The sequence below is a fragment of the Scophthalmus maximus genome, chromosome 9 (genome assembly GCF_022379125.1).
Source record: "Scophthalmus maximus strain ysfricsl-2021 chromosome 9, ASM2237912v1, whole genome shotgun sequence".
Classification (NCBI taxonomy): Eukaryota; Metazoa; Chordata; class Actinopteri; order Pleuronectiformes; family Scophthalmidae; genus Scophthalmus; species Scophthalmus maximus.
In genome coordinates this window covers 2,646,161-2,662,122 of record NC_061523.1, presented here as the reverse complement: position 1 = coordinate 2,662,122, position 15,962 = coordinate 2,646,161, and the positions used below count along the sequence as shown (strand labels likewise).

Sequence of the window (15,962 nt, the reverse complement as noted above, 5' to 3'; positions counted from 1 at the left end):
TCCAGTACTAAACTGTCCTTCTACTATGTTTTTCTATTATGTACTTCATCTATCAGAAGATTTTCACCTTTCCTTGCATTTAAACCATGTGGGTAGAGGTGACATTTATATGTTCATTGTGACAAACAGAAGCGTTCATGAAAAGAAAATTAACCTAAAATATAAAATCAATTGTGCTTTTGCAAAACAACATCACCAAAGAGAAAATGTTTTGAAAGAGTAAACAATGGTGCAGGTGTCATTTAAAGGGGCAGTAAGTGATTTTGGAGAACGTTTGTTTCTCTTTGTTGCTGCGATTTTCCTGCTCCGTTATGGGAGTCCGACGCACTAAACAATAGGCCATAAAACCGCAGGGTTGCGGCGCCACCCACTGGCAGGTCTCTTAAGGGGACGATGAGTGATGTTAACAAAATGTACTTGCATTGTTCTGTGGCGGTACACACTTTTTTTCTGATTTACAGAACCTGGGCTGCACCTAAGCCGAATATTCGCAGATTTTTACAAAACGTGTATTGTTTGAGAATCGCCTACTGCCCCTTTAAATGTTCTTATTTTCAGATGAAAAGGTAATTTTGGATCTGTTGGCGCGCCTTGTCAGTGAACCCCACAGACATCCAGTATACAGAATTTGGCTCTACAGGTGGGGCAGGGGACTCTGCTGGATAACCAGGTCTCAGGTCTTTGTTGGTCTTGGCGGCTAGCGAACCATCGACCCAGACAGGAAAGACACCACATGGGTCTGCAGAAACACTGCTGGCAGCCTGACTCATTATCAGCTCCTGTAACACAAAGGAGTCACATAAATGCACGAACGCGCACGCGCACGCGCACACACACACACACACACACACACACACACACACACACACACACACACACACACACACACACACACACACACACACACACACACACACACACACACACACACACACACACACACACCTTCTGTGTGGCAGAGTCTGACCAACTTAGTGTTTGCTGGAACCTGCATACAGCCGATACAGGGCTCCATCTCCTGCGTAAAGACAGAACATTAATTTTCCATTTTCATTGTGATCACAATTACAGGACTTAGTAAGCGTCTCAGCACAGCAGTAACATGAACAGTAGTGTACCTGTCCGATGGGGAGTGTGTATGGCTGATTGAGGTCCACCTGTGCTTTAAATGTTTCCAGGAAGAGTTCACTGATCGTTTGGTGGATCACTACATTGGCAGAGTTTCTGATGGGAGCATGGAGCTTCTCTCTGAGCTCTGCGTACTCTGTAGAGTTAAGCCTAGAAATGGTGGAAAGATACATGTGGGTTTTTTCCAGACATGACTAGGGATGCATCGATTGTGAAATTCTGGGCCGATACTGATACCGATGTTTACAAAAATAATTTGGCCAATAGCCGATACGGATATTTTTGGTTTTGTTTGTTTATTTTGTTTATGTGGTTATTTATTGCCCCTTTTGCAAGGGAAACAAAGGAATATTCATGATAAAAAATACCTGAACTGGTTTAAAGTCTTTCAGCCCTACATCACCCTATCTTTGAAAGAGCACAAATTCAATCTTACAAATTTATGAAACATACACATTTATTTTTGTGAAAAATTACTTTTTCAAAAGAATGGACAAATGTTTTTTTTCGTATTGTACTCAGTGCTGTTCAGTTGATCACTGAACAGCACTATTTTGAACAAATTACTACTATTAAGTACATGATGTTGTGTGTTGAGTGATGGACTAACAAAAAGCCTGTCAAATAAATAAAATAACACAACTCAATATGTACAGACAGACTGTTACCTACAGGATTCTACTGTTGTAAAGTGTTGTAGGTCTTTCACTATGAACCTGGTCACAGTGAGGTGGAACTCACTCACCCTCTCCTCAGTCATCCTCCCACTAGCTGCAGCTGCGAAGGAGCTTCGTGCTTAGATGTACTTTCACTTTCACTAAATGTTTCCACAGATCACTCGTCACCGACTTTACTTGCAAAATATTTGTTACACCTGAGACAACGAGTGTTGTCTCCATAGATTTTGGTGAATTAAAACCAACTTTCGACCGGTTCACTCTGCCACCGTCTCACGGAGCAGCTCTCTGTCTGCACTGCGTGTGTGGGAGCCTGCCACGCCCCCTTCACAGCACACGCTACGACACACAGAGAGACATGGAGCTCGGCTGTTGTCAGAGTCAGCTCGCAAATAAACAACACAATGTGTAGCCCGCGCAAAATGAATGTGACACAACAGATAAACATTGGCCACTGATATCGATGAATGTTATCTTATTTGCCGATAACCAATAACAGTGAAAAAAGCGCATATCTGCTGAAACCGATGTACGGCCAATATATCGTGCATTCCTAGACATGACATATGCAAGACCAGTGTTGATCTTCAGCTTCTAAAACACACCTGATATCATAGTGTCTGATGGCAGGGTTGATGCTGTCCACTCTCAGGGTCAAGATCTGTGCAGGGGAGGCCAAGTCTTGAGTCAGTTGGTGCTGCCTGGACTCTGTCACTGTCACATGACATTCACTCTGTAAGGCCATGTACACATGATATGTGGTAACCTGGAGATAGACAAAGGGCTTCAGACGTGGACGAATTTCAAGAAATTATTTTTTTTTTTGCTGATGTAAAATACCTTCAGAATTAAAATGGACACAACCACACAAGGCAGGATTGTGTGAAATGTTCATCATAGCTTACTGGAAAAGAGTTTGGATTTCAAACTCTGCAATTCACTGTGTTTGCTCTTTGCGTTAGAAGTTTTAGACTTGTGTTACCTTAAAGGACACATATAATGCTTAGTTTTTACCCTTTCCTCTAGTGCGTTATATCATTTTTTTTGTATCAGGGCTGACAGAGCATCGACGTTCTGAATCGAAATGTTAAAAAAGCACACTCAATCAATGAGAAACTTTTACCTGTATATTTCTTGCCCCACCAGATTGCATAAAACCATTGACTTATGTTATGGTTCAATAAATGGTGCCTATAAGTCTGTGCCTCTGCCTTCCCTTGGCTCCTCCGATCACAATACCATCCTTCTTACCCCTACCTACAGGCCACTACTCAACGGGGTAAAGTAACAACCAAACAAGTGGAGATGTGGACTAGTAGTGCAATTGAGAAACTTAAAGGAGCCCTAGGATGTACAGACTGGAAAGTTTTTAACTCTTCTGACCTTAATGAGAGGACGGAGGTGATAACCTCTTATTTACGATACTTAAAGGATTCTGTTATCCATTCTAAACAACTGAAGGTGTTTCCTAATAACAAACTTTGGTTAAATCGAGTACTGCACAGAAAACACGAGGCCCTTCTTGGGGCATAGAGAGAAATTAAGAGCCAACAAGGAGGCCAGATATGAAATTAAGAGGGCCAAATGCAATATAAATGTAAAATAGAGGAGAAATTCCACAGCAATGACCTATGGGCAGTGTGGGACGGCATGAAGGCTATGACTGGCCAGGATAAAAGGAATTATGCGCCAAATAATATAAATGGTTTTAGTGGAAATTCAGAGCTTGTAAATGCACTTAACGACTTTTACTTAGGTTTTGATGATGAGAATAATTGTTCAAATGTACATAGCAAATTGTTGGACATGTTGAGTGAACATACTGTCACCTCTCCACTTATTATCAGTGTCAGATCCATGTTTCTTAAATGTAATATCAGGAAGAGCCCAGCCAGGTATGATTATAGGCAAACTCTGAGAGTCTGAGCAGATCAGTTTTGTGATGTTTTCAGTGATATTTTTAATTCATCTCTCACTCAGCGCAAGGTCCCATTACTGTGGAAGAAGTTCATTGTGGTACCTGTGGTCAAGAGCAAATCACCAGAAGAGCTTAATGATTTCAGACCAGAAGCTCTAACTTCACTAGTAATAAAATGTTTTGAGCGATTGGTCAAGCAATTCTTGATGGATAAATTGCAGAACCAGCTTGACCTGACACAATTTGCTTATCTGCCTTTTAAAGGAGCGGAGGATGCTACCACTACCCTACTTAACTTTCTTTACAAGCATCTAGAGGGAACGAAAACACATGCTAGACTCTTATTTGCTGATTTCTCCAGCTTTTAATACAATCCTGCCTCCCATTTTATCCAGTAAATTAGTGTCAAATTTTAATCTCGCAAATGCCATGGTAAAATGGCTTATGGATTTTTTAACATGCAGACCCCAGTCAGTTAGGGCAAATGGTGTTTTATGTCAAAAGAAGCTGTCATCCTCGGGCTCTCCACAAGGGTGTGTCTTGTCCCCATTATTGTGTATTTTGTACACAAAAGACTGTAGGGGTTGCCACAATAACAGGCATCCCTTGAAATTTGCTGACGGCATGGTTATAGTCAGTCTGCTCCAGGATGGAGAGGTCAATCATGGGCCAGTTGTGACTGATTTCGTGGAGTGGTGTTACAGCCATTTCCTCAATTTAAATGTTCAAAAAACTAAGGACATGGTAATTGATTTTTTAGAAGAAACCCACAGCCACCTATCCCGACCACAATCAAAGGCACAGTGGTGGAGATGGTTGAGTCCTATTAGTACTTGGGGACAGTGATTGATAAAAACTTGACCCATGACCTTAACGTATCCAAAATCTGCAAAAGGGGCCTGCAGAGATTGTATTTCATGCGCAAACTAAACTTTTAATGTGGATAAGTCTTTGATGGTTTTATTGTTCAGATCTTATATTGAGTCCATTTTAACTTTTAAGTTTGATTTCATTGTTTTTTTAAAAAATACAAAACAAAAGTAGTCTGTTCAAAATTTTCACAGAGGCCAGTAAGATAAAAACAAAAAACATTTTAGATGTGCGCAATACCGTGAAACCGTGGTATTTTTGTGTAAGGTTATCATCGTCAAAATCTCATACCGGCCCATGCCTAGTTCCCTTCAGTCACCAGGCTCCTCTCCTCTGGAACCAGCTCCCAGTTTGTGTTTATTATTATTATTATTATTATTATTATTATTATTATTATTATTATTAATAATAATAATAATAATCTTAATAATACTCTGAGAGGTCGAGCAGGATGACAACAGAGGAGAGGGAGGCTGCCAGTATTATTATAATCATAAGAATTAGTCTGATAAAGCTTAAAGCAATGGTTATACAACTGATTTACATTATTATTATTAGCAACATCATTACATCTACAAGTGTCAGTATTATTATTGTCATCATAAGGAACCAGTCTGACAGAGAAACAACAGTTACACAACAGTTCCTGATTTCCCTCTACCCTCCTATCCCATTTCTTTCCTCTCACCCCAACCGGTTGTGGCAGATGTTCCGCCCACAACTGAGTCAGGTTCTGCTAGAAATGTCTTCCTGTTAAAGGCAGGTTTTTTTCTCCACCTTCACCAATTGTTTGCTCATTGTGGGAACTGTTGGGTTTCTCTGTAATATTGGGAGGTCTTGACATTACTATGTAAAGTGCCTTGAGATAATGTATGTAGTGATTTGGTGCTGTACAAATAAAATTTAATTGAGCCTGATTTGAATTGAAAATGGTCACTCATGGCCTGCACATCATTGGCTGAAGTTTTTTTTCTCACCTTTAACACCCAGCTGTCAGTAACGATAACTCTGGCTCCAGGTGCCCCTGTAGAAAACTTATCTATGCGTCTGAACTCAGTGTTGACACTAGCTGCCATAGAGCCCCAGCCAGAATGGGGAGGCTGCACGTGGGCTTGCAGGCCACGGCTGATTGGATGGTTGTGCCAGTGACGGCGGGACCAGTAGATGACGTGTGTCCAGCTGGCCAACTGGAGGCAGATAGAGAGGAGGAGAAATAATCTCCAGCTGTCACTGACCTGGTGAAACAACAGAGACATGTGGATGCAACACATTATTTCATCACCGCTGGCCACAGGTAATTCAATTCAATTAATTTTTTGTTTGTATAGTGCCAAATCACAACATCGTCTCAAGACACATTACATACTAAAGTCGAGACCTCACAATATTACAGAGAAAACCCAACAGTTCTCACAATGAGCAAGCAATTGGCGACTGTGGAGGAGAAAAAACTCCCTTTTAATCTCTTACAGAACCGGACTCAGTTGTGGGCGGCCATCTGCCGAGAAAAACGGGGGAGAGGAGAGGTAGGCAGAAAGAAGGGGTGAGAAGAGAGAGAGAGAACAGTTGTATAAACACTGCTTTAAGCTCTATCAGACTAATTCTTATGGTTATAGTAATACTGGCAGCCTCCCTCCCCTCTGTTGTCATCCTGCTCAACCTCTCATCAGCTTTTGACACAGTGAGCCACCAAATCTTCCTCTCTATCCTCCAAGAACTGGGAGTCTCAGGCTTACAATCTCCCTGTTCGCATCCTACCTCTAGTTACTTGGAGAGAATCGGTGTCTGAACCCTGCAACCTCACTACTGGGGTCCCTCAGGGCTCTGTTCTGGGCCCCATCCTCTTCTCTCTGAACACCAGATAATTAGGCTCTGTTATTCACTCACCCAGCTTTTCCTACCACAGCTATGCAGATGACACCCAACTCATTTGTCCTTTCCACAATCTGAAACCAAGGTGGCAGCACAAATTTCTGCATGTCTGGCTGACATGTCGACGGCGACGCACCACCTGAAGCTCAATCTGGACAAGAAGACTGAGATGCTTTTTCGCCCAGGGAAAGCGTCTCCCATCAATGACCTGCCCATTAATATTGAGAACTCTGTGGTGACTCTAGATCTGCAAGGAACCTGTGGGTGACACTGTCCTTCGCTTCCAACGTCGCAGTGACGACCCGCTCCTGCAGATTCATCCTCAACAATGTCAGGAGGTAAATCTGTTCCTCCCTGAAGAGGTGTTGGTGCAGGCTTTTGTCATCTCATGCCTGGACTACTGCAACTCCCTACTAGGTGGTCTGCCATAGGCCTATCACGAAAATTACATTGTCGACTTATCGTACGATACATGAACTCGATCATTTATATTGACCTTGATAATCGCCATTGTGTTTGTTGACAGCTAGGCACGCTACTTTGTGACTACTCGCCAGGAGGTTCTTATTCATCTGCCAGGACCTGTCTGTCTACGTCACGCATCAACATACCAATGCCTGTGTTTTGATAGGAGTTAGCACTTAGCATGCATGCTATCGTCCGACCAACAGAGTGAAACAGATGGCGATGAACAGTCACAAGTCTGAGCGACCACAAGGCAAAGTGCAGACTATGCGGGTTGTTTATTAGCTGCAAGTCGGGACGCACTTCGCATCTGGACAAACAGCATGACATTGATGTGGGGCAATGCACAGTGTATTTGATGTCTTGCAGTCTCAGAGTGCGAGTGTGTCAGTCTGCTCATCAGCACAAGCACCCCACAAGAACCAGTTAAGATCTTTTACATGCAGTTAGATGTCTGAATGCACTAGTTATGACATGTTGCCCCTATTGCTGCTTTGATGAACTGCCCCTGCTGCTGAAAATAAGAGGAAACTGGCAGTGATACAAATTGTGTAGAAGAGTTCAGTGATTCACATGCGCTACAACCAATAGACCTTTAATAAAAGCTCACATTTTTCAGTTGCAAAAAAAATTACGATTATATTGTTTATCACACAATAGATTGTTTATCTCACAATAATTTTATATATCGCCTTATATATCGATTGACAAAAAGTAGTTATCGTCACAGGCCTAGTCTGCTGACATGTGCCATCCGAACTCTGCAGCTCATCCAGAATGCAGCGGCCCGATTCAAGGCACTGGTATTCGCCTACTCTACTGCGAATGGTTCAAGGCCTTCCAAAAACCAGAAAATGGTCAAACAAACACCCCAGCCCGTCCACTCCGCTCTGCTATTGCCAAATGGCTTGCTACTCCCTCACTGTGAGAGGTGGGCAGCCACCGCTCAACTAAACCCTGTCTGTTTTCTGTCCTGGTTCCTCAATGGCGGAACAAGCTCCTATTGACATCAGGACATTCACAGTTCAAACGGTTCTGTGTGAAAATATGTGAGTTTTCAGCTCAGCCCTGAGCTGAAAACAAAAGTAATGCCTCGGGTCGTGCCACACAACACTGCGAGTGCAGTTTGTAAACATCACGCGTCGACACCTTAAGAGCAGTGCCACCTGCTAGCGGGTCGCACTGCAGCTCTGTGGTTTTGGCCTAGTGGTTTGCACGTCAGTTTCCCATTCCCGAGGTCGCGGGTTCCCGGCCTGGCGAGAGCAGTACAATCACAACAAAAACAAAGAGAGAAGCAAGCTTTCTTCAAGATCGCTTACTGCCCCTTTAATATGGAAAAAACAAAGCTATCAGCAAAACAATAAGAAATTAAATCACTTTTTCTTAAATTCACTGTTGAAGTGTTGAAAAGGATGTAAAAGGTTGATAGATAATCTGAAAAAATGGAGAATACTATCTGAGTTTACTGTAATACACTGGCACTGAGGCTGTGGCCAATGAAAGAAGGTTTTCTCAATGCTGTCGCACAGTGTGTGTCAGTGAGGATTCTGAACCTTTTTCTGAACCTAACCTCTCGAGAACCACTCTACCATAGTTTTACATTTTTTCACATCCCATTGGGATGTTTAAAAAAACCCCCAATACTGTCTGTCACCCCTACATTTTTAAAATGACATGATTATTTAAGGGTTGACCCGATATACTGACTATCAGCATGTCGCCAGACAAAAGACTGAGTCTGAAGATAAACTATTTTTGTACTCTAACGGGGAAGGGCCCCTTAAAGGCTGTAATATTGTATTAGACCATTAAACAATTAATTCATTCAGAAATAACATTTTACCTACTATGCAGACGAAATGTCAAACTTCGAAATTACAGATGAAACAATAATAATAATAATAATAATAATTAACCTTAACTTAACTATCCCATTCACAATGACACTGCTGAATCCAGTGTGTTAAATGTTTTCACTTTAATGAATCTCATATCCTGCACACAACTACATCACAGCTTTGTGTAGCTCCACAAAAATACTCCTTAATCACATCATTACAAAATTTACTTACTTGACATGCGGGAAATTAAATAAAAAGTGTCATAAGAGTGTAATGCTTGTGCCCGTGTTTTAGACCAATGCCAAGAATGTTCATACATGTGCAGAAAGGCGAACCTTGTGAATGTATCCCAGGTTTTTCTCCGGAGCAGCAACACACATCCCCATGTAGTAACCTGGAGAAATGAACAGCAACAAGGACATAAGCCATCACCTCAAACACAGCCCCAAGGTAAGCACACAACTCTGCCCCGTACACAAACATGGAAACAAGCATGCAGATATTAACTGCCATATTCCCTGAACTTGTACTTGTACATGGATTTAAAATGTGTCAGCCTCAGCTTGGAAATCTTTACATCTACACCTGATAAAACATGTAGGAAGTGCACTCCAGTGGGGGGAAAAAAGTCTGGATCTCTGTATTTTAACATTCCTTCCACACAAAAATGATATGTTGATTAATTTGAAAGGTTGATTGGCAGAAACGGTTTTCAAATGTTTTGGAATTTTTTTTGTCAAACATAAGAAAGATTTTCTGGATCCAGCTTCTTAAATGTGCAAATGTAAAATGCCTACGTTAACTGACTATAGTTGGGTTTTGGAAAATTGTACAGTTATTTGCACTAGTATCTCACATTAAAGAAACACAAATATTAATTGGGCAAATAATTAAGCAAATAAGATGAAGATTAATCCATGATGAAAATAACAGGTAGTTGCATCCCTAAATAAACAGGGGCATGCTACTTTTATGGCTGAATGAAAATCAATATGAAACTGTCAAATAGACTGAACATGTTGAATTTTCTTTCTGGTATGGTCTATGTTGTCCATCTGCAAGGTTTATTTGACTGTAATTAGACTACTTCATTTATAAGTTTCCTTTAGTATCAGAGTGATCCAGTGACAGATGGCTGTACATCCATCTGGTCACAGCTCATTCTAATACATATCTTTTTTTTTTTATGTGAACACATACAGGCTAAAATGGCTCAGGATGAGCCAACAGTGTAACTCAATGATACCATAGCATAATTACACTTATGTCAGATTGTCAGTGAATAGGATGTGGGAGAACTAGACAAATGGCTCAGATCTTTACACCACATATCTTAACTTATTTAAAAATGTATCCTAAACAACTAGTTTAGTGGTTGGAACTAATTATTCTTCATGTTCCAAACCAAAACTTGTCATAAGAACTAAAATACCTTTTACTTTATACAAAAAAATAATTATCCTTTAGTACAGACACACATCATTATCCAACGAGGCATGCAGCTGGAGGTTGTTTTATTTTACCTAAAGCAAAAACCAAATCAATTCAACATTCAGTCGAATATAGAGCAATGTGTGAATGGAACTTTAAACAACAAAACACTCAGTATAGTTTTAAAAAATCACTTAAAGAATATTACCTTCAAAGAAACGTCAGTATCTAATACTAATTCTTGTAGTGAGTCGGTTACATGGGCTTTTTGTTATCACTTATTCTTCAGATATAGATTTATTCGTATTGGTGTAATAACTTATTTTTTTGGCTTTTCGTTTTATTGCATCAGATGTAATTTTTGTAACTATTTGAGTTGTATTTTGTTTAGTGTTTGTGTAAACGGATGTAATGTCATGTGCACTGTTTTTTAAGTCATTGTGTAAATTTTATTTTTCACAACATAAACTGCAGCATCCCAGGTAGAAGAAATTTTCTAGGTTGTGCTTAAGCTAATGGGGATCCAAACAAACAAACAGCTTTCCCAGGTCCTCTGGGTCAGAGAGGTCCAAGGAGAGACTACAGACCAACAGGACAGAGAGGCGTGGGACAGGGTGTTGGAGTGTGAGCGAGAAGAAGTCTGGTCCACGTCAGCTCCACCATGTTGCTAACGTGTTGTCAAAGTGCCAGGCCTACATATATGAAAGTGTGCGAATACGTTATAGCGATCAAAGTGCTCGATAAAACTAATAAAGCAGAAAATCTACCACTTGGACACAAAGCTGGCAGGAGTGTCAACCTGTGTCCACCGCTGCTAAACGGGGCAAGCGAACTTATGTTGGTACTACATGAAGAACAGAAACAGTGTGTTTTACCTAACGGCAGAGCGGAGTGGACCAGCACGGTGACACTGGTCCTCCGAATGTGGTACTGAACGAAGCCCACATCCTCGCTCCCCAAACAGGACGAGAACAGGTTCTGGATGGTCAAGCCGGCCGAGCGGAACTCACTGGGCGTGAACACGAAGCACAGACAGAACACAATGTAGGCCAAAGTAAAACTTAACTCCGGACTCTCCATACTTCCTCTGCTTGTAGCTGACTACCACTGCGCGACTATCCTTTCTATGGTGCTACTCTTCTCATGGAGGTACACTGAGACCATCCATTCTACCCTTTATGTCTGATCGAGGCAGTGTTCTTTTTCTTTTGTCATTTTGCCAGCAGCTGACTTCTTCTTCTTCTTCTTCTTCTTCTTCTTCTCTGGTTTATGGCAGATCGCTAAACAACGTTTTAAGGTGCATACCGCCACCTAGTGTACCGGAGTGTGTAACCCCAGGCTTCATAAACTTCAGGTTACATTCTCAGATCAAAATAATAAAAATAATAATAATAATAATAACAATAATAATAATAATAACAATGAAACAAAAACAATGAAACAAAAATATATAAGAAAAGAATAGAGCATATACTATATTTTATGATATAGCCCTGAATCTTTAAGAAAACTCAAAAGCGCCCTACAGCATTCCATAGTTTTCTCACTCATCCCTTAGATCCCTTCCAAATCCCATCCCCGTTCTAATTCATAAATCTTATCACGCAAATAACAACTCTTTCAGGTCTTATCTCTTCTATCCACTATAAACATAAAATAATAGCAACTACTTCTGCTGTAAATAACGACAATCTGTTATTAATTATTTTACATATGGTCACATTAAACTCGGATATATGTACTCCTGCTCCTACATGACAACTCCCTGGATCCTTAGATCCATCACTAAACACTTGCATATAATTATAAAAATTTCTCTTCACATACTCTTGAACCAAAACTCCAATGTTCCCCTCATTCCTTTCACTCCATTCTCTCTTCTTTTCCAGACACTGGCAATATCCATGGAGGAACATTACCCCACACAGTATTAGGGCCATAGTCCAACACATTTAAACCATATTCTTCAGCTAATTTATTAATATCCCATCCAAATCCTCTACGTTTCCGTCGTTGTTCATATTCTCAGCATTCACACAGCATGTTTGTTGCAGGCTGCTCCTCTCAAGACCCCTTTAACTTGACCCAATATGCCAGTGACAGCTTTGAGCGTCTTAGGTATAATTGTAACTCATCAGCTTCCACTAGCAGTGCATTCGTAAGAGTTGTTCTAATTCCACCATAATCCTAAATATTTAAACTCTCCTACCCTTTCCATACTTTTGCCATACAATTTAAGCTGTACCTGTTCTAAATTCCCTTTTTCTGGTAAAAAACATATAGCATGACTTTGCAACCGACTTTTTAAATCATCAGTCATATGACCATTTTTCAACCCACAATATAGCACTCTGAATACTATTAGCCACATGTGTGATATTTCCCCCCCTTTTCCATATAGCCCTATCATCTGCAAAAAGTGATGAACCAATTTCTTTGCCAACATTCACAAATATAAAATTTATCATGATATTAAACAGAATAGGACTGACATCACTGCCTTGGAAAAAAATTCCCCTCTATTCAATTTGCTATATATTGTAAAACTGGCGACCACCTCTCTAAATAAATGTCCACCCTGAGTCAAAGTTTTGCTGTTATATTTTCCACGCAGTTGACTGCTTTGACTCCTTTGGTCTATGGTGGGAGGGTTCGGTTCGAGCCAATTTCTTGTGATCAATTCATGGGCAACTAAAAGAATGTACAATTTGTTTTTCCCCAACCCACTTAAATGTGTGTTCCCTAGAATGATTCCCTGTGGGTCAACTGGCATGTTCAACTCAAATATCTCTCCAATAACTCTCTTTACCTCCTTCCAGAATACTTTTAATTTTGGGTCGTCCCAAAAGGTGTGAGAGAAATCTCCAATCACTCCACATACCCTCCAGCAAAGGGGGCTAGACCTCTCGTCATAGCCATATATCACAAAGGGTGTTCTGAAATAACGCCTTCTCAACTTCCAGGCAAATTCCCTCCAACTTGGACTATTTAGGCATCTATGCCAAGACACTCAGGACTCCTCCCACTCATCATCCGGGATTATGACATGGCCTCCAGTTCCCATTTATTTCTCACCTCTAATGTATTATCTGACAAATCCAAACGAATTCTGTTGTATAAACAAGATATTATTTTACTAGTGTGCTTTTGATTCTCCACCACTTCTTTCCAATACTGTTTAAAATTAGACGGCAAAGATTTAGTTTTGTCCCATTCTTTATGTGTCATCAAATAGTGACGTATTTGAAAATATCTGAACAAATCGTTGGGTGCAATACCATATTGGGCTTGAAGTTGGGAAAAAGCCCTCAGCGTAGTACCCTCAAATAATTGATTCACTGTGGTCAGACCTTTCCCTGCCCATCAAATAAAACCACTGTCCACTTTTTGCTGGCAGAAAGTCACCAATGGAAGCTATATTAGTTGCCCTAGATAAAGACAGTGGCAGGTTCGACGTTTTTCTTATTTGTCCAGACCTTTAGGGTATAGATTACCCATTCATTTTGTATCTTTAATTTTTGCCACACTTTTGCCTCCACAAACGGGAGTGCCAAGATTGATACAAAGCTTTGTTTTATTTGTACCCATTTTGTTTCCTTATCAAGCTTAATCCATGAAATCCATATTCGTAATTGTGATGCCCAATAATAGCTTCTCAAATGAAGTCAAGTTAAACCCCCCTTCTCCTTAAGCGATTAAAGGACTTTCAGTCTCACCCTGGGCCTTTTTTTCTGCCAGATGAATTGGGAAATACGCCTTTCCAGGAATTTAAATGGAGATATTGGGACTGTTATAGGAAGAGAGGAAAAGAAAAACAGTAGTCTTGGCAGTACATTCATCTTGATAGTCTCCACCCTTCCTACTAAAGATAAGGGGAGCATATCCCATCTTTCTAGGACAGGTGCAGACAATCACAGGGGCAGGAGACACAAGAAAAAACAAAACACCAGAAACAAGACAGGAAGTGAAACAACACAATGAACTAATTCAAAATAAAACCGGAAATGAGAACACAAGATCATGACAGAACCCCCCTCTTAAGGACCGATTCCATGCGGTCCAAAAAAAAAAAATCTATACAGAGCAGGGTGGATGGAAGGGGGCCAGGACGGACTGAAAAAACTGTCACTGGGGAACTGGACAGGGGTTTTGCTGGGGGGTTTCAGCAGGCGTAGCAGTTCTGGGGGAAGGCCCAGTGGACTTGCAGGCAGGCACGACAGTTCTGGGGGAAGGCCCGGTGGCCTTGCAGTCAGGCACGACAGTTCTGGGGGACGGCCCGGTGGCCTTGCAGGCAGGTACGACAGTTCCGGTGGACCACCGACGAGGGACATGGAGCAGGCGACGGTCGGACCACCGACGAGGGACGCGTCGATCGGCCCACCATCCGGGGACGTGGAGCAGGCGACGGTCGGACCCCCGACGAGGGATGCGTCGATTGGCCCACCGATCAGGGACGTGGAGCAGGCCTTGGTCGGACCACCGATGAGGGACATGGAGCAGGCGCCGGTCGGACCACCGACGAGGGACGCGTCGATTGGCCCACCATCTGGGGACGTGGAGCAGGTGACGGTCAGACCCCCGACGAGGGATGCGTCGATCGGCCGATCGACGAGGAGTAGCAGTCGTCGGCCGGACCACCGACGGGGAACGTGTCGATCAGTCCATCGACTGGCGACGAGGAGCAGGCGTCGGCCGGACCACCGATGGGGAACGTGTCAATCGGTCCTCCGATGGGCGAGGAGGAGCAGGCGTCGGTCGGACCACCAACGGGCGAGGAGGAGGAGCTGATGTCGACCGGACCACCGACTACGGACGCGTCGATTGGTCCTCCAAGAGGCCTTGCAGACAGGTACGACAGTTCCGGTGGACCACCGACGAGGGACATGGAGCAGGCGACGGTCGGACCATCAATGAGGGACGCGTCGATCGGCCCACCATCCGGGGACGTGGAGCAGGTGACGGTCGGACTACCGATGAGGGACGCGTCGATCGGCCCACCATCCGGGGACGTGGAGCAGGTGACGGTCGGACCCCCGACGAGGGATGTGTCGATCGGCCCACCGACCGGGGACGTGGAGCAGGCCTTATAGGACCACCGACGAGGGACATGGAGCAGGCGCCGGTTGGACCACCGCCGAGGGAGGCGCCGGTTGGACCACCGCCGAGGGAGGCGTCGATCGGCCCACCGACGAGGGACGCGTCGATCGGCCCACCGACGAGGGACGCGTCGATCGGCCCACCGACGAGGGACGTGGAGCAGGTGACGGTCGGACCACCGACAAGGGACGCGTCGATCGGCCCACCATCCGGGGACGTGGAGCAGGTGACGAGGGTGGGGAAGGTGTCGATCGGTCCTCCGACTGGCGACGAGGAGCAGGCGTCGACCGGACCACCGACGACGGATGCGTCGATTGGTCCATCGACTGAAGATGAGGAATAGCAGACGTCAGCTGGACCACCGACGGGGAACATGTCAATCAGCCCACCGACTGGGGACGAGGAGCAGACGTCGGCCGGACCACCAACGGAGAACGTGTCGATCGGTCCATCGACTGGGGACAAGGAACAGACGTCGGCCGGACCACCAACGGAGAACGTGTCGATCGGTCCATCGACTGGGGACAAGGAACAGACGTCGGCCGGACCACCAACGGAGAACGTGTCGATCGGTCCATCGACTGGGGACAAGGAACAGACGTCGGCCGGACCACCAACGGAGAACGTGTCGATCGGTCCATCGACTGAAGACGAGGAGGAGCA

General features: G+C 43.4%; 1 protein-coding gene across 3 annotated transcripts; it reads right to left on the bottom strand.

Moving 5' to 3' along the window:
* Window positions 1-59: 59 nt before the first annotated feature.
* On the bottom strand, window positions 60-11,473 carry tmem129 (transmembrane protein 129, E3 ubiquitin protein ligase). Of its 3 annotated transcripts, XM_035649640.2 has the most exons (7): window positions 11,078-11,472; window positions 9,107-9,165; window positions 5,571-5,828; window positions 2,411-2,571; window positions 1,119-1,278; window positions 946-1,018; window positions 60-779 (listed from the first exon to the last, which is right to left on the bottom strand). In XM_035649640.2, exons 1-7 carry the CDS (start codon window positions 11,280-11,282, stop codon window positions 595-597), a joined length of 1,101 nt encoding a protein of 366 aa, XP_035505533.1. In that variant the 5' UTR covers window positions 11,283-11,472; the 3' UTR covers window positions 60-594. The 3 variants fall into 3 exon arrangements, with proteins under 3 accessions (XP_035505533.1, XP_035505534.1, XP_035505536.1); XM_035649641.2 differs by lacking the exon at window positions 1,119-1,278 and having other exon boundaries at window positions 11,078-11,473; XM_035649643.2 differs by lacking the exon at window positions 5,571-5,828.
* Window positions 11,474-15,962: the final 4,489 nt, after the last annotated feature.

What these genes read in the sequence shown, in the direction of transcription:
- tmem129 (XM_035649640.2), bottom strand. Translation starts at nt 11,282, where the DNA reads ATGGAGAGTCCGGAGTTAAGTTTTACTTTGGCCTACATTGTGTTCTGT. An exon ending in ATCAGACACTATGATATCAG is followed by an intron (nt 1,279 to 2,410) that starts GTGTGTTTTAGA and finishes CACCATTTCTAG; the next exon opens with GCTTAACTCTACAGAGTACG. An exon ending in CAGACTCTGCCACACAGAAG is followed by an intron (nt 780 to 945) that starts GTGTGTGTGTGT and finishes TTTGTGTTACAG; the next exon opens with GAGCTGATAATGAGTCAGGC.